At 37.9% G+C, this 22,189-nt stretch overlaps 1 protein-coding gene across 1 annotated transcript in view; it reads right to left on the reverse strand.

Moving 5' to 3' along the window:
• Positions 1-22,189, reverse strand: part of ldlrap1b (low density lipoprotein receptor adaptor protein 1b) — a 41,231-nt gene that overhangs the window by 13,774 nt on the left and 5,268 nt on the right. The window contains exons 2-5 of the mRNA XM_084392204.1: positions 6,102-6,244; positions 3,408-3,520; positions 1,144-1,258; positions 884-956 (exon numbers count right to left, since the gene is read on the reverse strand). Of these exons, the coding sequence (XP_084248330.1) occupies positions 884-956; positions 1,144-1,258; positions 3,408-3,520; positions 6,102-6,244 (444 nt within the window). The remainder of the gene's footprint in view (positions 1-883; positions 957-1,143; positions 1,259-3,407; positions 3,521-6,101; positions 6,245-22,189) is intronic.

The following is a 22,189-nucleotide window of genomic DNA, read 5'->3' on the forward strand; positions in this document are numbered from 1 at the left end:
AGGATAAAAAGATGACTCTCAATCAGCCCAACACAGCAACATTAACCAATAGCATGAGTTTGGGGCGGGGCTATCTTCTTTTTTTTTTCTTTTTTTTTTTACGACCAATAGCAGATGAATACCCTGGAAATCCAGAGTTCTCACGAGAGCACAAATTGAATTGCTCAGCGAGTTTACTCTAGCGTTGAGTAATGACGCTCATTAAATATGCCCTGCACCAATCACATCGGGTTATCTGATATAGGCGGGCCAGAGGCGAGCTAAACAGATGACGACAGCGCTGTGACGTCGAAGTCATTAGTAAACATTGCAAGATGGCTATGGATGAACACCAGTTGTTTGAAACGGCTTTGGCCGCTACAATGAACGAGTTAGACTTGGCTTTTTATCTAAAAGAGGAACAGAAGACGGCGCTCAAATCCTTCCTTTGCAAGAAGGGCGTTTTTGCTGTTTTGCCGACCAGATACGGCAAGAGTCTAATCTACCAGTTAGCTCCGCTGGTAGCTAAGCGTATGGGGCTTGTTGTGATTGGTCGTAGTGTTATCCAATTGCGTGCAGTGAGATTTTCAAATGCATGCTTGGTGCCGCCCCTCGAGCTGGCCGATCTTCATTAGTCGACGCCAGACCATTAATCTTTCAGATTTGGGTCTGGATTTCCAGGCTAGCAGATGAAGGGAGTGCTTGAGAAACCTGTTTGAAAACAGCCATTATTTTTGGACTTCTGTTTGGTGAGCTAAGAGTGTGGAAATTACACACTTCAGCTTCAAGTAGGACACACGTGCTTTTGAGCTCCATTCACAGCCCATAATTCACAAGACAGAAAGAATCAGAAAGATAAACAAGAGTTGTGCTGGGATGACTGAAGTCGTCGAGCGCATCATACCTCCTTTAGTAGCCTGCCAAAACTCAAATGCCAATCGGAAAGCCTGAGCCACCGTTAACGTCACCGCCTGAGCCTGAGACAGACGGGGAATAGGGAAGAGGGGTTTTAATACCACATCTCTTGTCATGGGGAGAAAAAAAAAAAAGCACATTGCTATCTGTTTCTATGTCAGAGGAAGTGTGGTCTTAACCTATAACTATTTATAGACAGAAGGAAAGACAGAGCGTCTCTGACACACAAACATATGAACACACACTCACCACTTTCCTCTTGGTGCAGAGGTACGCGTGACACTCCAGTGTTTCGTTGCGTTGACTCTGAGCGATGTAGGCGAACACTTTATCATGCATCTTATCAGCTGTGCAGTACGATATCCTACAGACAACAAATAAGCAAAGTCAATATATAGACAACCTGTGTAAAAAATTACACTACCATTCAAAAGTTTAAGAAGAGAATACTTTTATACAGCAAAGATGCATTAAATTGGTTCAAAGTGACAGTAAAGACTTTATTTCAAATCAATCCTGTTCTTTTGAACTTTCCTTTCATCAAAAAAATCATGAAAAATACATAAATTAAGCACAACTGCTTTCAACATTGATAATAATCAGAAGTGTTTCTTGAGCAGTAAATCATCATATTAGAATGATTTCTGAAGGATCATGTGACACTGACTGGTGTAATGATGCTGAAAATTCAGCTTTGATGTTTGATCACAGGAATAAATAACATTTACACAAATATATTCAAATATTAAACAAAATATAGAATAGAATATTCAAATAGAAAACGGTTTCTTTAAATTTTAATAATATTACTGTATTTTTGATCAAATAAATGCAGCCTTGATGAGGCTTTCAAAAATATTACCGACCCCAAACTTTTGTGTACATATAAAGTCGGCTTCAATTATCACTATTATCAGCATTATGATTACAGGGAAAGGTTTGTGCGATTTTTGCTCACATGAACAAAACCTGATGATAGCGTTCTCCAGTGTGATCGGAGAAGCTCCAAAAAGCATCTTGAGCTTCAACTAAAGCAAGACCTGGACATGAACCTGCTCACATGATCAATGACACATATTTACTGTCATTTGGTCAGTGATCTAAAACTTAAAAGATTTCCGTTTATCTACTAGGGGAATTTAAAAAAAAATCCAGATGACCTCAGATTGGTCTCTATCCAGTTTAACACACCCAGTGTGTACATCATCCACCACTAAATCACTTCCACACACACCCGTATATAGCAGAGCATGATGTCACCTCCTCTGAGATGTAAAAACATCTACAAGCAGTGTTGTGTTCTCTATGTTCAACGCTCCATCAGCACTTTGACAGAAAGCTGACCCACCAAACCATAACACACACCCACACACACGTGGGATAGTCTGTCTGTGACTGAATGGTCTCTGGTTTCCTGTTGAGATCTCTCTGTAAACTCATGAACTCCTCCAGTGTTGATCTCTCCCCTCGGCCTTGAGTGACAGCTGGCTCAGCCTATCAGAGGGCAGACCCACAGCAGGAGGGGCGGGACTAATGATGGATGACCACCATCTGTCCGGTTTCACATTTAGAAGTTCACACACATTCAAAAACTTTCTCTGACTCTCACACACACACACACTTCTGTCTGAATAGGACCAGTAGTTTATGCTAATTTAAAAAAAGAAAAAATTATTTCAGGGTCAGAATTGCATTTTTTATAAAGGGACAATATTTGCACCCTGGGATCGATTTCTTGTATATATATATATATATATATATATATATATATATATATATATATATATATATATATATATATATATATATATATATATAAAATTGTACAAAATTATTACATTAACAGAAACATTTATTTTAAATTACTGAGAATTTGAGGAAAAATTAACATAATTGTTATGAAAATAATGTCACAATGAAAAAATCTTAATATATGTCAAAATATTAACATTTAGGCTGCATTGTCTTTTTCCATTTGGTTTTGGGGTGAAATGAAACCTGGACATGTTTTCATGAGAATGACCCACATAATTTGAGTATTGCTTGTGTAACTGGTGTGGAGAGAGAGGCTGACACCTCCCTCATGTTTATTCATTAGCGTGTGCGATCGTCCAACAATAGCTGTGGTCCCAGGTGAGGGTCAGAGAGTGTGTGTCTGAGCCTCAGACACTCTTAAACCGATCAATATAGATCTCTCTCTCTCCGTCTGTATGAAAACACAGCAATCTTCAGGTCGCACTGCTCTAAATGATGGATGGCAGAATATCAGGGGGCAACAAACACTCCTCTCTTTTTTATTGCAAGAGGCTATCGAAAACCAGTTCTTATTAGAACCAAAATAATTTCCATGACATTTGTACACATCGACGACGACAACGACATTTGGGTCCTTGTTATGAGTTATTAAAGGTAAAAAAAAAAAACACATAATGACATAAAAATCATGATTTCCATCTCTAGAGAGACAGAGCTCAGACAGCGTGTGACATGACAAACAGCCGCAGGGGACTCACCTGTATATGGACACATTCTCTATCATCTGGTTTGCTCTGTCGTAGAGAATAATCCCTCGAGGAGAAACCTTTAGCGTCACCTTCTGAAGCTTCTTCCAACCACCAGCTTTAGCCTGAGAGAGAAAGAGCTTTATCAAGAAGCTGTCAAATGATTTTAAAGGGATACTTCACCAATTAGCATTAAGCTTTGTATCAGTAGAAACCCGGTTGTATTTTATAGTAGTAACAGTATAAATGTGTGTCATCAGCAAACAATACCATTTTTAATATTTTAGAACCTTTGCAAATATCATCTATATACACACACAATACAAACAATTTGGGGCCTAACACCGAACCTTGTGGAACACCACAAGTAACTGTCATTAGATCCGATTTAATATTATTTATTTGTACAAACTGATCTCTGTCCTCAAGATGACTTTTTATCCAAGAGGAGGCTTTTCTTCGAAGAGAAGGAAATAAAATAAGCAGAAGTACTAAAATTACTCAAGCTAACACTATATACAGTACTGTGCAAAAGTCTTAGGCATGTTAATACAGAAACAGAAAAAACTGAGACAGACTAAATCCAGAAGAACTGCGGGAACGTCTCCGAGACGCTTGAAGAAACCTTCCTGCAAAGCTACAGTACTGTGAAGAGTACTGGCACTTGTGTTAAAATGCTGTAAAGTGAGAATGCTTTCAAAAATAAAATCACAAATTGAATTTATTTATGATTTAACGTCTATTAACTAATTCAAATCAATATATGGTGGAACGACCCTTTGCGTTTAAAACGGCTTTTGTCCAGGTACATAGTTTTCCAGGTAGCTTTGCAGGAAGGTTTCTTCAAGCGTCTCGGAGACGTTCCCGCAGTTCTTCTGGATTTAGTCTGTCTCAGTTTTTTCTGTTTCTTCATGTAATCACAGACGGACTCGATGATGGTGAGATCAGATCATACCGGCTGTCGTCAGACTCCTTGTGCATACACAAATCTCACTGGATTATTACAATTAATGGCAAAAAGAATGTTTGGAAATGTAAACTGATATTTCCTACTGACACACTACAGCAAAAGATATAAAAAAACTGACTTATATGACTTACGACTGACTTTTTTTGGGGGGGGGGGAGAGGGGGATATTAACATGCCTAAGACTTTTGCACAGTACTGTATATAAACAACTGCTAAGCTAAAGGTAGCATTGTCATTCGTTTTCTTACATATCATCTTATAGTCAGAAGTCAGAGATATCAAGTAGGAATATTCCACATCTGGCTTTTACACACACACACACACACACACACACACACACGCGCTGACACAGTCCGTTTGGTATGCAACTGATTTTTATTGTTGATTCACAACAATCTGGAGTGTTTAATAACCTCAAAACAATCTTACATCATGAAAGGATCCAGCCTGTTCAAATGCACAGAACCACACCCAGAAAACCCCTGAGACACACACACACACACACACACACACACACACACCCATTAGCACCACTTACAAACCATTATAGACAGATTAGAGCTTAAAAGCATCAAATTCTACACTTTTGTAGCCATTTTCCCCGAAGTTCACTTACACTCGAAAATAAAGGTTTATATGCATTAATGGTTCCATGTAGAACCTTTAACATCCACTGAACCTTCACCTTGCACAAGAGGTTCTTCATAGTGGTTCTTTATACTGTAGATTTACAGTCCCCCTGTGGTGAAAATCAAGATTGTAATGATGTTTATATGTCTATGTGGTGTTTTTAATATGCTTTAAGACAAACCATGTGCAAATTCATAAGTCGACACCATTGCTGAGTATTTTCTCTTTAAAACTGCAGTGAACCAAAGACAGTCTCAAAAACACGCTTTGAAATCGCTGGTGTTTCTGACGTCACAAACTACCTTGTAACCAGTCAGGTTAAATGTGTGAATGTCAACGAGTGGATCTCTGAGCTGGTGCGAGTGAGTGGAGGCAGGGTTAATTTGCATATTCATAGAACCACGTATACTAAATGAGGCAAGGGTGTAGACTTACATTCAAGCTATTTTAAGGCATGAAGACATTTTTTCAAGGAAAAAACGTTTAAATATGTATTTTTGGTGATTAAAGATGAGTTTAAAGGGATAAAATTATTGACTACAAGGAGACTTTAAAATGTTCTTCACACTACGAAAACAGAAGCATTGCTCACGCACATGTAAAATAACGAAATCATCAACATTAAACAGCATATAAATCTGTGTTTTGATCATCGTTCTGAATCCGATCCAGACATAGTCTTTGACAAAGGGCAATTTTCTCAGCTTTTTGTTTAAAATATTGCTTTTTTTTTAATGAAACTTACCCACATGCAATAAAAAAAGAATGCATGAAGCTAGAATAAAAATCAAAGTCTCTGTTCTTTCTTTTGAAATATTGCATGTTCAAATATTCATACAACAAAATATTCTGCGGGCCATGAAAGTTTTGTGAAAATGATCAAAATGCTGGCGGCGGCTGGCAAAAAAAAAAAAAAAAAAGCACTGACAGGGAAAGAGTTAAGAACAGAAATATTTCAGGGGTTTTTGCTTCCAAATTTCACATTTAACTCAATGAGTTGCTTGCTTTTTCCTTGTAATTGTTTGTGAAATTCACAAGCAATTGTGAGTTTCTACACCAATTTTTTTGTCAGTGTGACGTGATTGGTTGGTGTACATGTGTCTTACTGTGGCAACGATCCTCTTGACAGCAGCGGCCGAGAGCTCTTCTCCTTTGGGTTCCTCCACCAGTGTCATGCCCAGATACTTCAGCTGAAACACCATCCCCTCCAGCAGCGTCTCCCGCGTGTCAGTCCAGTTCTCTGGCAGCTCTGGAAACACACACACACACACACACACACAGGATTAACGTGTGTGCATGATGCAAACCTGGCCAAAGACATGGCAACACACTCATACTAATGTAATGTGTGAATCTCATGAAAACATGTCTAGGTCACATTTCACCTATAAATACATAGAATGGAAAAGGATAAGAAATTATATTTTACAATTATGTTTTGCATAAATTACTAAATTCTCCAAACATGTTCTTGACAAAAAAAAAAAAAAAATAACCGGCACAGAAACACACTGAACACACACGTACACGCTCATTATCTCAACAAATAAACCTTCCAAATACTAAAGCAGCTGAATGAATAACACATCTACATATGAAACACATCACACAATCCTTCATTAAAACACACCGTCTTCAATCAGGACTTTTATCCTCTGCTTTTTGATCAACACCTGCACCGGAGATAAACTCACATCCACACAAAAAACTGTGTTTATATCCATAATAACAGTAACCATAATCTGTCCAATATATGTCCACCTGGACTAAAGTGGGCATGTACTAGTGTTGGTTTAAAAACACAGAGTGTCTATTTACATTAAGTGCAAAAAGCCCGCCTTGTTGGCAGAGGCTATTTACACTAACTCCAGAGTAACTCCAGTTATAACGGAAAAATAACGGAAGCTGCTGGATTGTCAACAATAGCAATGGTGTAGGGGTAAGACACTGAACACACACATAAACCCCCACATATTGCCCTCCTGTGCTGTCTGATCTCAGACAGCAATCAATGAGTGTGTGTTTAACCCCACGTCAGCATTGGCCTTTGACAAAGTCAAGGTCAGGGGTCAAGGACACACATCTAATCTGCTCCTCTCCACAGTGTCTGCCTTATATATATCAACCTTGCTTAATGCATCTCAGCATGACAGAAAGCAAGAAAGAAAGCATGCAAGAAAAGAAAGCAATAAAGAACCACAAAAGAAAGCAAGAATGTTTTCTTGCAAACAAACAAGCAAAAAAATAAACAAAAAACTGAGAAAATAAAATAAACAAACAATGAAAGATAAACAAACAAACAAAAATATAGAACAAAAGGACAAACAAATGAACAAAACCAAGGCAAGAAAAATAAATAAAACAAACAACCATTGAAACAAACAAGCAAAAACAAACAAAAGGAAGAAAAAAAACAATCAAGCAGCAAATGAACTAAAGAAATGAAAAATAAACACATTTTTTCAAGTGTTTGCATTGTGAATCTGTAATCAAGGCTCTAAATGCATGACACATGCATGAAATGAAAACGGATATTGATTAATGCTGATTTCATGAATCATTCATGAGTTTTTGGCCGACGGGTGGTCTCTGAAACCCTCATCAGAGATCAAATGACATCATTCTGCCTACAAGAGTCAATTTTACTCTCCCAGACCTTCATAATCATTCTTCCCCACTGTGACAGATCAATGTTGTGAAATATATTCAGCTCATAATACTACAGTTAGCAGGTATCATCAGAACTCTGGTGTATATGGAGTAAATTGGGGTTTGTAATGGTGTAAATTAAAATCAGCGTGTTTGTGCAAGCATTATTCATCTCCATCAGACACAGACTGATGCTCCTTTAACCCTCAATTAACCTTCATTATTTAACATAACTGAACAGATGATGGGATTTCATGCCTAACTGAGATCTGAACTGGTTGATGTCTAACTGGTCATTCACTGAAAGTATGATGTATTTTGGACACAAATGTGGAAAACACTGGCGGAAATCGGAAGTCACAATCTGATTGGCTGGTTAAAATGTTGTTTGTTTTTGTGTGTGTGTGTGTGTGTGTGTTTCAGTTCACCCGGAAATAAAAGCATGTTTACAAGGTGCTAAGCACTTATGAGGATTTGTCAGTTTTGGTGAGTGGCATCAAATTTTTGAAAGATATTCGAGTGTTTTGTATTGAAGTGCTTAGTAGCAATTTAACCAAATTTCCATACATTTCAATTCGCATATTCTGCTTCTTTTTTTTATGTCTGAGTTGAGACACTTTAAGGTGTGTGTGTGGGGGGGAGGGGGGATAAATAAATTGAATTATCGGATAAATAATTCAAATGACAGATTTATTTTCCATAGAAGTCTATTATTGCGGTCATTTATTTCAGATAAACCTGGTGCATCAAAATAAAACAAACTGTAGCCGGTCGCTTTACGTGTCAATCAGACGGTCTCGACCTCTATTAGTAGATCAATAAGGATCACACTAGAATGAAAAAAAAGTCTAAACCAAAAAAAGTCTTAAAAGGCAATTGATATTCTGTACTGTTATCGATTCAACTGGACTGACACTATCGGATAAGAAAAACTTTTAAATTGAATTAAACTGGACAATGACACTAACTTGCAACATTTAAACTGTTTTTGATGTGAAACTGAATTAACACTGAACTGATTTGAGCTGCATACTAATATCTTCTGTATAGATGTATAGCTGCTTTATAGCTGAAATTGTATGTTTCATAATTGAGTCATTTTGCAACGTTAAAGGTCCTTGCACACCGAGACCGAAATTTTCTCATTATTCGATATTCGTTTTTTTCGTGTCCGTCATTCGGTGTCTCTGAATTGTCAAAACACCATTCAAATGCTTGTTACGGATGCAAAAAAACACTGCAAATCGAATCCGATCTGAATATTTTTATGACGGACCAAAGTTTCGGAGGCAGTGTGTAAACGTGATTGACACAACGTGAGGTCGTATTTATTTTTTAACGTGTGAAAATTTCGGATGCGAATTTCGGACTCAGTGTGCAAGGACCTTTACACTGTTTTTTTTTTTCTGCAATCTTTATTGTATAAAGCGGTATATAAATAAGGCTACGTTTACACGGAAACGATCTGAAGAGAAAACGCAAAAGTGATCAATTTTTATTCTGCGTTTAGACGAGCGTTGGGGGGGGGGGGGGGGGGGGATCTGCGTGCATGTGGTGACGCAAAAGTGTGTGAAATTCAATGTAGTATGCACTCCAGGCGGCAATGTGAAGCACTGATCGGTGCCTTCACTGTCTAGCAGACTTTTGCGTTTTTACCGTTTAGACGGGAACGCGACGGTGGAGCGTTAAGATTTCCACTCTGGAGGGTGGTTTCACTTTTTTGCGTTTTTAAGCCCCAAAAAACGGCCGTCGCCGTCTAAACTGATACCATTCTAATCTGATAAAATATTTTTACGTTTTCACCCGCGAGCGTTCTCGTGTAAACAGGGCCTAAATATGACTTGTCTTGATTAAAGTCGGCATGAAACAAAAGTTGCGATAGTATTTTCTTCCCTATTGTGATGTATATCTGCTTCTCGAACAAGAAAAATATATAGGGCGGGACTTGTTTTGTCCATGGGGAATTGATTGGTTGGTTGTTGTTTATTACTGGTATCTCATGTGAGTGACAGGTTAACCCCAAAAAAAATTGTCCATTTTGATTTCATGGTGACTTTACCGAGACATACTTCGGGCCCTGTCTCAAATGACGCCTTTAACCCTGGCTGTACCCGTGTGTCGACTTCAGTGACTTAAGCAAGTGAAGACCTATGAGGAAATAGCCAGGAACAGACTGACTTCAAGTCTAATTGGACAACTGATTTATTTTGCATCACACACCGCAGAGTCATACACACACAGTGTATCAGGTGTACAAGCACTTATGAGCCCGGTGTGTAAAGAATTGCACCCTGTAGCATGCTGGGATGCCTGTTGGATGACACAGGCGTGATGTGATTTGTGAGGGTCTTCCCGCTCCACTGAACATCAAAGCGGAGCGTGAGGAATCAGAGCACATCACACATCACACACACACACACACACACACACACACACACACACACACACACTCACAGCAGTGCCAGAGACAACAAACAGTGAGTGTGTGTGTGTCTGAACGCACAGAGCTGCTGGGGTCATGAACCAGAAACACAAACATACATGACTGCCACTGACCGGATCCACACACACACACACCCTTCTGCAATGATGACAGATCAATAAATACATTTCAAGAACAGCATCCAGACAAAGCAAGATCATAATCTCACTGAACCTGTCAAGAGCACGTCCAGGTCATAAATATGGAAGAAGAAAAAAATGACATATCTTGCATAGAAATAAAGTCTATTTTAGAACCTAGAACCAATTTTATTATTTATATATACACTCTAAAAACTGCTGCGTTGTGTTAACCCAATTTTGGGTCAAATATGGTCTCACCCAACGTTGGGTTAAAAATTCAATTTAAAAATGGACAAACCCAGCCGTTGGTTTACATTTTTAATGTAACCAATGCAATTTGTCCATTTTTAAATTGCATTTTTGTCCATTTTTGATTGTGTCCAAAATGCAATTTGTCCATTTTTAAATTGCATTTTTTAACCCAATGTTGGGTGAGACCATATTTGACCCAAAATTGGGTTAACACAACCCAGCAGTTTTTAGAGTGTATATACATATATACATATATTTATCCAGAGCAGGACAGCAGTGATATGCCGTCATTAAAGGAAACCAACAGGGTAACCCTCAAACTGCTGATAGGAAAGAGGGAGGCAGGACAGCGAGAAACGAGAGATAAAGAGGAGGGAGAGATGTGACGGGTGGAGTAGAGAGGAAACAGAAGTTAGATTAAAGAAATCATGTCTGCCATGTTTACGGCTCCACTCATAAACAATCTTCAAAAGGAATATCGGCCGAAGATCCGCTGCTCCCTGAACACACGTTGATGTTTGGATCCATCAAAGTAACTGACTAATATTTCATAAACCATCATCTTAAATATTCCCTCATACCAAACCACCATGCAGTCGGATGAGCCACAAACACAACAGAGGAACAGGAGAGAACATATAGGGTGATATTTGTTTTAATTGCATTCTTTAATTTTATAAAGTTTCCTAAAAAGTGAATTATTAGTCGAGTTTTGCATTCCTTGCTTGTCCTGTGATTTAAGAATATGAGACCAATTATATATATTTTAATAGCATTTCTGATTTGTTGTCAGATATCATATGTTTTTCATATATTATAAATTTTCATGTAAAGCTGCATAATATTGGAATAAACTGAAATTGCAATATTAGTTTTTCTCTGACTGTGATATATATTGCATTATGATCAAATGGATAGCTCTATTTGGAGAGGATTAGTCATTCTAGAATGATTTGGGGAATTTTGTCGGGAAGATCTGCATTTAAAAAAAATTTAAAAGTAAAGAAAAGTACAAAGAAAAGGTTTTTTTTTTTTTTTTCTATGCAGATCTTCCCAACAAAATTCCCAGAATCGAAAGATTTGGGGAATTTTGTTGGGAAGATCTGCATAAAAAAAAAAAAAAAAACTTTACTTTGTACTCTGAAAACTCAAGTAGAAAAACACTAAAGTTTACAGTTTTTGATTTACTGAATTCATATGACTATAAAATAATAATAATAATAATAATAATATATAGTATAGATAGATAGATAGATAGAGAGAGAGAGAGAGAGAGAGAGAGAGAGAGAGAGATTTTATTTGATTGATTTTATGTGATTATTATTAAATAGATTAAGAAAATATATTGTAATACTATTGTACTACAAAAAAATAAGTTATACATTTTATTTTATTGTGAAATTCCAATACTAATATTTACATCTTAATTTTTTTTTTTTTCAAACACTATTCCATCAAGCTTTTATTTTGACAGGTTGCCATAAATAAATAAATGTGCTGCAGGTTTCAGACTGAATTATGTACAGTGTAATAAAATAGGCTACTATTTAATATTTTTTAAATAAATCAATTAAAATAAATATATGTGCTGTTTAATATTAAATAAATATATAAATGTACAAAGATATTGCCTTTAGTTTCAGTGTATAGTTAGCCACTTCTGTTAACTTGCAGTGGTTAGCTACTAATTTTTCATTAGGGTATCTTGACTTCAACTTAACTAGTGTAAATGCTGCGGTTTGAAAGAAGAGCGCTCGCTCTCTCACACACACACACACACACACATTGAAGAGCGGGCATGTCAGATGAGGTTTCAGTTACAGTATCTGCAGGATGTAAATACTGGAGGAAATGTGGGTCAGTACTAGATAAGATCTACAGAAGAATTACACTCCCATCCTCAGACCAGCAGCCGATGTTAAACCCTGACAGCGCTGTCGAGTTCCTTTACATCAGAACGCATGGCTTCAGAAGAGTATCATTCATATCCTATTATAGTTTTTGTATATAGTTAGAAATAGATAATCCATCACTAATACATAACAGGAAGATTTAGGATCAGACATTACAGATAACTCGGTAAGGAACGAGTTCAATCCTCCCCAGTGTCTATACTTTTCCAATTTAAGATGCGATCGATGTGGACAATCGCCTGCTTCACTGGCACATCTTCTGGAAAGCGTCCTGACATTTCTAATTAATGGCTCACAATCTTTCAGTCATTGTCAGACGTCTTAAAGTGGCCATTAGACTCAGATCCAGTTCCCAGCGATCTCTGGTGATAATGTAGTGCTATCAAATAATCAATACAAAATGACTGCATGTGTTACACTCTTGGCACGAAACAGGGGTATTACTTAACTGGAAGCAGAAGGAAAAAGACAACACCCATCTTTTCTGCTCTGTCTGCATCTGTCGGATATACAGACCTTAGTCAGGGAAGGGTATAGACTCTGAGGGATAGACTGAAAAGGACAATTCGCCCAAAAATGAAACTTTGCTGTTAGTTTTCTCAGCCTCAAGACAAGCAAGATCTGTAGGTGTCTTTTTTCCTTCAGTAGAAATGTAAAGATTTTTTAGCTGAAACCGTGATCCTTGGTGATTCATATAATGCCAGTCAATGGCTACCGTCACTTTGAGAGTCAAAAAAACAAATACAGTCAAAGGAAAATGAATACCCGTGACTCTTGACGAGACATTGAGGTCTTATGAAAACTAGAAGCTTGTGCTCCAGACTGTCGTGAACACGTTCATTTGCAGAGGCTGTGGATTACAGGTAATAATGTTGTAAAATAAAAAATGTTCTGTTTCTTGTACAGACCGATCGTTTCGCTTCATAAGACCTCAATGAAGCCAGAAGCAAAAAGTATACATTTTTGTTGTGCCCATATGTTTTTTTGACTCTCAAAGTGAAGAAAATATGTTTTAATGGAGTTTTTTTCGTAAAGACTAAACAATCAGTGTGTTGTTACAACAGTACGATCCACTGAATGCAATGTATTCACTCCCTCAAAGTCTCGTTTTCATTCCCGTCAAAACTTAAAGGGGTCATATAATGCCATTTTTGTACAAGCTAATATGATTCTTTAGGGTCTAAATTAAAAGTTTGTAATATACTTTAATTAAAAATTCTCATTAGTATTGTAAGAAAACACTCATTTTACCTGGTCAAAAACAGCTCTGTTTTCAGCACGCCGTTTAAGTGCATGTGTCTTTAAATGATAATGAGCTTTGCTCACCCCGCCCCTCTGTTCTGTGCGTACACCGTTTGTTAACACAATAACCATAACGCGTTGTTCATTATAAACGTGGGATTATGAATTATATTGAGAACGTCGTACATAGAAAACATGGCGTAATGTACCCTGAGTGTAAACAGCCGCATTCATCGTGAAGCGTGCAGCAAGCAATTTGCAAAGATTAATATAAAGATTAATATAAAGGTTGATAAAACGTTACACTCGCTTCTTCTTCTGGAGGTGCAGCAGGAACACGAATTAGTTGGTACCGATCCTTTTTTCAGGAGCAGCTTCTTAGCAAAACCAGCTTTATACTGACCCTTGTTGTAAAGCAGTCTGGTGAGAAATGATTCGCGCAAACATGAAAGCATTGACGTTGATCGTGGGGAATATTCCCTTCGAAAACAAAACTCAGCCACTGCGTCTTCAGCGGTTCGGATTTAGGAACATCAAAATGATGCTGTGTTCCTTATTACACCCAAGAACAGAACACCACAATCGCTTAGACGCCATTCTGCTCATAGACAGTGCTCCAGCGTATCAACAATGACGCGCGGACTATGATGACAGACAGCTCGCTCACGAGTCTGTGTTGAAACGCTGCTGTCAATCAACAATCGTGGGAGGGGCGTCGATTTTGTGACGTCACAAAATCGAACGGCTTGATTTGAGAGAGGGGAAAACATATAAGATTAAAAAAAAAACCCTGGATGGATTTTTATCATTTTATGATGGTTGTGTACAGGCACTGCCAACACACATTTCAGTACAATCAACTTGTAAAAGTGCATGTACCATTATATGACCCCTTTAAATATGGCACTTCCCTGACTAATGTCTATTAATGTTATCTGGTAAAAACAAAAGGTTAAAGAAATGGCATCTAAAATTGTGATATATGTGTGCACTAGCTCTTTTCTTTAGGTTTTATGGTTGACAGAATGAAGCCACTCGTCAGCCTGTGCAAGTACATTATGAGCGAGTCTACGATCAGCAGGAACTATAGGTGATGAAACCAGCAGAAAGTCAGTGTGTGTTTTCCCATATCTGTCAGTCATGGAGACCCCGGAAGAAACCTCGGGGCTATTCTGCTTCTCTCAAGGAAAACCCCCTTGTGTCCTGTTCACTTGATCCGTTGGGATTAGGCAGGCAAACCCTCTAAATGAGGAAACTGTTGAGAGTTGCCGTTAGCAGGAGCGTCTCAGGCTCAGTCGGGACGCCAATGACCAGACTTGATTGAAATACACAGTTCAAATCAGGTTTCAAAGGGAAACCAGTCTCTGATGAACACATTGTCAAGGGTTGACTTTCCCAAACACATCATAAGCCAAAGTAGATCTTAGTACTATTCATTATTATTTTTCAATTTAACTTATTTTATCACATCGTAAGGCGAGCAAGTCATATGGACTTCTTTTACAGAGCTTTTTATGTTACTCATCATTATCCACAATTAGGCATCTTAGAAGGAATAGCCTTTGGGTCTGTCCCAATACCTCCCCTTCCCCAAGATTTGTGCCCTAACCCTCATATTTGCACGCTCTCGTGTAGGGGTAAGGGTGTCCCAAAACTGTAGGGAGCAAGGGGGAGTGCTATTCTTCCCTTAAAATCAACCCTCAAAACACAGTGAGGTCCGATGCAGGCTTTAAACGAGGTGGGAGATGAAATTACCCATGATGCCTTGCGATGATGATATCTGCCGAGTGCTTCGAGAGTGTCTGCCCATCAAATATACATCTGATCTGGGTACGTTAACTTGATTTACGTTAAATGATTTAACCACAGACTGGATTTAACTATACGATCTGAATGTGTAGGTCGCCTTATTTCATCGACAGACACAAACAACAGGTAGTTCTAGTTGGGCTAGCGTTAAATCATTGAACATAACGTCAAAATATTTAAACAAATCGACATACCTGAAACAAATCCACAAGGCGAGGGGACTTTACTGTCGAGGGCACTCAAAACCAAGTGGAAGTTTTAAGCGGGGAGAAATGGGACAGGGCCTTTGTCTATGATGCCTTAAAATGCTCCCTACATAAGCAGCTCACTAGGTTTTGAAACAAAGCCATTACGTTCTCCGCTTCCACACGCCAAACGTTAAATCCCGACCCAATTTCCTGGATCTTATTCCCAGGGTCAGGCCATCTCTCGAAGTCATCTCACTCAAGGCCCCCCGTTTACATAAAGCTCTTGAGTCATTTTCCTGCGAGCGTCTCAGATGACACTGTAATCACTGACCTGTAATCATGTTCCCCATCCATGCAGCGGCTTCTTCAGGATACGACCTCGCCGTCCATCACAGGACCTGCTGAATCACCATCCTGACTGTCTGAGGTTTGCTCTGATTACAGCTCTCGCAGTGCGAGCTCAGGTTTTACAAACACGAGAGCTGAAAATAACACTTAGATGGAGACACGCTCCAGACTCTTAAAAAGAGCTTTATGAGCCCTCGAGGAGTAACTAATCAGTTTTACAATGCGCTTGGTGACACTGGAGGTGCAGAAATTCAACAGTACACATACAAGAACATGTTAAATGTCTATTTGCTCTGTGCCGTCGGACTCTCTAGGAATCTAACACCCAACATCTGATTACTAAAGTCAAAATTTGTTTTTCGCGATTAAATGAATATTCTGGGTTAAGCTTAATTTGCAGAATTTGTAGCATAACACCGTTTTGTAGCCAGACACCAGAAACTTGTCTATCCATATCTTACGTGACACAACTAGAGTCCGAGACACAACTAAATCACTCACAGCCAATCAGAAGAGCATGTGGGCGGAGTCAGAGGCAGAGTTCTCGCGAGAGCACAAGTTGAATTTGCTCAGCGAGTTCCTCTGGCGTCGAGTAACGATGCTCATTAAATATGCCCCTGTATCCGAGCTGCACCAATCACATCGGGTTATCTGATATAGGCGGGCCAGAGGCGAGCTAAACAGATGACGACAGCGCTGCGACGTCGAAGTCATTAGTAAACATTGCGAGATGGCTATGGATGAACACCAGTTGTTTGAAACGGCTTTGGCCGCTACAATGAACGAGTTAGACTTGGCTTTTTATCTAAAAGAGGAACAGAAGACGGCGCTCGAATCCTTCCTTTGCAAGAAGGGCGTTTTTGTTGTTTTGCCGACCGGATACGGCAAGAGTGTAATCTACCAGTTAGCTCCGCTGGTAGCTAAGCCATGTTGTGATTGGTCGTAGTGTTATCCAATTGCGTGCAGTGAGATTTTCAAATGCATGCTTGGTGCCGCCCCTCGAGCTGGCCGATTTTCATTAGTCGACGCCAGACCATTAATCTTTCAGAGTTAGTTCTGGATTTCCAGGCTACCATTTTCTTAAATCTACAATAAAAGTTAAAAATAGATGGAAATGAGATTAAATTACTCAAACGCAGATTTACAAGTGCTAATGTACATTATGAAATGGATATGTCCGCTCTTGGACGATCGGTTATTGTAACATTAAAGCTCTCTAGAGATCAGCATCGTTCATTGTAAATCTCATATTGGCTGAACACTTATGAGTGTCAAAGAGTCCCTGAACGGCATTATCATTTTGTGATAAAGAAACTCTGAATCTTCAGAGCGAATGTGACATGTAATGCGACAGCGATTAGCAGAGAATGGAGTTATTGTCCATGAGCCCAGCACTCACTCACTCACTGTAGACAAGCACAAAGCATGTTCAACTCAAACACACACACACACACACACACACACACACACACACACACACACACACACACACACACACACACACACACACAGTACCACGTCAAAGCTTCTGTTCAGGGAAACAACTGACACAATACAAAACCAAACAACTACAAGCCAAATCCACCAGAATCAGAAGATTGACTCTTCAAATCAACATCAACTACAGCCTCCTGCTTTCATAAAGTCTGTCAAAAACATTAAAAGAAATAATAAAATATTATATAATATATTTATTTAGTGAAAATTAACTATAACTATATATTTAGGACCAATAAGATATTTTTTTTATTATTTTGACATTATTTTCATGACAGTTGAGTAATACATAAATATAAATAATATTAATGGTATTATGAAACATTATTTAAATCATATTTTTACATCTTAAATAGTAAAACTCACTCTTATACACCGAAGAGAATCACTATTCAGCATTATGCATTATGGTAATAAAAATGTGCTTAATTGTCACAAAAAAAAAATCTCAGTGTGGTTGAAAGAAAAAGCACGTTCTGGACAGGTTTCTCCCTCTCACACACACTGATTCACATTAGTGCTGATCACTGCTGACTCAGTCCAGACCAGTCAACATCACACGTCTACAGAACTGATCACATGACCAACGCTTTTATCAGCAAAAAAAAAGTCATGAGAGATTGCTGTGTTAACAAGAGCAACATCAATGCAGCAAAAGACACTTCGTTAACATTAATCATCGGATCTACTGCATTTTAAAATCTTAATGATGGTGATTTCAGGAAAAGAAGAAGAAAAAAAAACACACATGAAGCTGAAAAAACACTGACTATAGTGGTTTTTACAGAAGTATATTACATCATATAACCTCAGAGCTCATGTACTGTTCGAGAAAATGCTATTTCAGCCGCCGCCTTCAAAATGTCAAAGTTTAAAGTCACCATGTAATCAAAATTGACCATTCAATTTTTTTTTTATGAAATATTGTAGTATTTATTATAAATGATTTATCCATGCACATCATTATTGTATTTTTAAATACATGTGCCTTCATAATCATTAATCAAAATAACTTCCCTTCCCACATTCAGCGACATCTCTTCTCTGCTCTGATGGCGTGTTTACTGGCGTGTGGGCGGGGCAACCTGGCTGTCACTCACATGAGATCCACCAATAGCAAACCACGACCATCCAATCAATCCCCCACAGACAAAATACATAAATAAATGTCTTGTTCGAGAAGCCGTTTCACTCTGATACGTCACAATATAGGGAAGAAAAGACTAACTTCAATTTCACGCCGACATTAATTTAATGTGTCTCTTTGTTATTATTTGTGAGATTTACCAGTTATTTCTGAGTGAAAACGGTTTCAAAATTGTATTGAGTGTGGTAGCTCATCTGCATATTTTGAAAGGTTGTTATCAGTCAAATCTGAGAGTGGGGTGTAGCGCTGTACTGAGAGAGACGCACGCAGACAGAGGCTGCTGGGATAGCTCACTGTGAACTCAAGTAGCACAGATCATGCCGTCTGGGACCGAGAGAGATGGGAATAGCAGAATAGAAGGCATTGTTCAGTCAGGAGATAAAACAAGAGATGACAGAGCAGCAGAGGAGGAGGAGAAGAGAGATCTCACCCTGACACAGGCTGATACACACACACACACACACGAATATGTGTATTATGTAAACTTTCCATGAGTTAAGAACAATGACTTGAAAATTGATGCAATTTTTGTGAAGTAAAATGTGTTTCCAGGGGCGTTTCATGTCGACTTGAAAAGGTAATTTTGATGAGGATCAAGCCGAGCGGATCAGTGGAGAGGTGGTGTGTGTGCGTGTGTGTGTGTGTCATGAGACCCCATAAATAACATCAAGCTTTAAAGAGATTTGAAGGGCTCGCCACTGCTGTATTTAGCCTCAGGTTACACACACACACACACACATCTACAGGTTGCAAAAGGACACAATCAACAGGCTCTCTGAGGTTTGTGAAGACCTGCTGTGTCTTCATTTCATGAACTACAGTTAGGTGAATACACACTCACACACTCGCAGACATGCTGACGAATCATTGCTCACGCAGAGGGCTGGACCATCTATAGCTAACATTACATCTCAATATTTATTGGATTTGCTGTGAAAAGGTGATTATTTTTCATCAGAGAAACAATCATTTTAACTAAAAATAAAATATTACAAATATATATGTTTTTAAAACAGTAAAAATAATTACATGATTTTTTTTCAACGCTGTTTTTCAAAACACTTTCTTTTATATGCACCAATATATAGATGTAAAGTAATATTTAAACACTAATATTTTCCAAAGTTCTATATATTTTATAGTAATTTAGTTACAGAATAAAGTTTAAAAGTTTTGGGTCAGTAAACATTTTTTTGCAGTAAGTCTCATCTGCTCACCAAGACTGCATTCATTTGATCAAAAACACAGTACAAAACAGTAATATTGTGTGAAATATTATTACAATTTAAAATATTTGTTTTCCAATATTTTGAAATGTAATTTATTCCTGTGATCAAAGCTTAATTTTCAGCATCATTCCTCCAGTCTTCAGTGTCACATGATCCTTCAGAAATCATTCTAATATGATGATTTGATGCTCAAGAAACATTTCTGATTATTATTATCAATGTTGAAAATAGTTGTGCTTCTTCATATTTTTATGGAAAACCATGATGCATTTATTCAGGATATTCAGGATTCTTTGATGAATAGAAAGTTCAAAAAACAGCATTTATTTGAAATAGAAATCTTTTGTAACATTATAAATATCTTTACTGTCACTTTTATATCAATTTAATGCACCCTTGCTGAAAATTTATTTCTTTAAAAAAAGTCTCACTGACCCCTGAATGGTAGTACGCTACACATATATTTTACTTTATCATCTGGAAAAATACCACATATACTATTAAAATCTTTGAGTTATGGTGCAAATGAATCACTGAATCAGAGTTTTGAATTGATTCACTGAAGCAAACCATTTGAACTGATTCAAGGAAACGAACTGAAAGTTTTTATTTTTTGCTACTCTTATACTCACGAGTCCCAAAGACGAAGAAATGATCATGAAACATCTCAAGACACTTTAAGAAACTTAATGACCCAATAACATAAATCCCAAGTATGTTAATGAACGCTTGCTACATCATCCATACACTCCTCTCATAACATCCCTTAAACATGAGAAGTTTACATATCCATCAATGTCAGTCAAACAGCTTCCTTACAAAATCACTTTCTTAATCTCTTACTGACCCTGATCTGCTTCCAATCTCCAGCGACACACACACACACACCAGCATGAATATGAATGTGTGTGTGTGTGTGTGTGTGAGTGCTGAGATACTGACGATGTCTGAGGAGGTTAAAAATCTGTTTTGTAAAGAGAGCTTTGATGGACACAATCTCCTTTACACACTGGCAGCGGCGCTCAGATCTTCAGACACATTTCACTGTTGCACATCCCAGCAGGAGCTCCAAACCCTCAGCGCTGGAAACATGGGAATTACAGTCACAATATTTTCATCCAGAGTCAACATAATCAGATTTATCTCAGGAAGGGAGTTCAGCTATTTGATATCTGCAGAATTCCACATTAACAGCAAACCAAATGCTATAAATATTCTGATATTTATCAGTAAAAGGATTCCAGTTTTAAACTTAAACTATTCTGAATCTTTGCTGCATGCAAACAAAAGCAAGACCGATATAGTCTGATTCATCATCAAAAAAAAAAAAAAAATCCTTTTAATTGATGCTTTTTAATGAATGACTCAAAATCAGTTAATGCAGAAAAACATATTTCAGGGTTCCTAGTATAGTAAATTTAATAATATATTATTTATATTTATTTTACCTGTTCAAAAACAGTCCATTATGCTGCTTGATATTGCAAAATGGTATTTGTTATCATATTATTTTAATTTATTATCATATGTAGCGCAAATAGTGTTACTGTTTACTGCACTTTGTCATTCTTTTACTTCACTATAGCAGCAAATCAATCAGAAGTCTCACACATTAACAGAAAACATTGCAAACTACGGTGGATACGTGATGTTAGCTGTACTGGGACTTCTGCTAAACTTAGTCTGACTTAAAACATAAATGGCTTCATGTTTCATGTGACCCTTTCATCTGGCAGAAGTTCAGCTGATGCGAACGCCGACCACAAGAGAGATTCTGCCAATCAAATCTACTGGCTTTAAGACTGACGTCTCTGTGGGAAGATACAGCAGGAAATGATAGCTTTTCATTCACCCAACCCTGCGCTTGCACAAGATTACTGAAACCAACTGCCACTATAGCCTGTTGAGAGCCCTTTCCACATCAACACGACTGTACGTGACTAAACGCTCAGACGGGAAATTATTACAGCCTTCAGGAATAATTCAATCTGGCCTTTGAAACATAATGGCTTATTTAAAGGAATAGTTCACTTAAAAATGAAAATTCTGTCATCATTTATGAACACAAAAGAAGATATTTTGAAGAATGTCAGTAACCAGACAGTTGGACCCCATTGACTTCCATAGTCTTCCAATGGGGTCCATCAACTGTAGCTTATATGTAGACTGTTTACGATTGCTAAGCAATGCAGCTGTGTTTATCTGTATTTTACACTGGCTTAAAAATGACTCATCCAATCAGAGCTCAGAGTCAGAACCATCAGTTTAACTAAACATATTCTAGAAATTGTCATTAGAGAGCTGCAGGCGCCAAACGTGGCCACATAATCTCACGATTCAGCACTAAAATCCACA

The sequence above is a fragment of the Rutilus rutilus genome (genome assembly GCF_951802725.1).
Source record: "Rutilus rutilus genome assembly, chromosome: 20".
Classification (NCBI taxonomy): Eukaryota; Metazoa; Chordata; class Actinopteri; order Cypriniformes; family Leuciscidae; genus Rutilus; species Rutilus rutilus.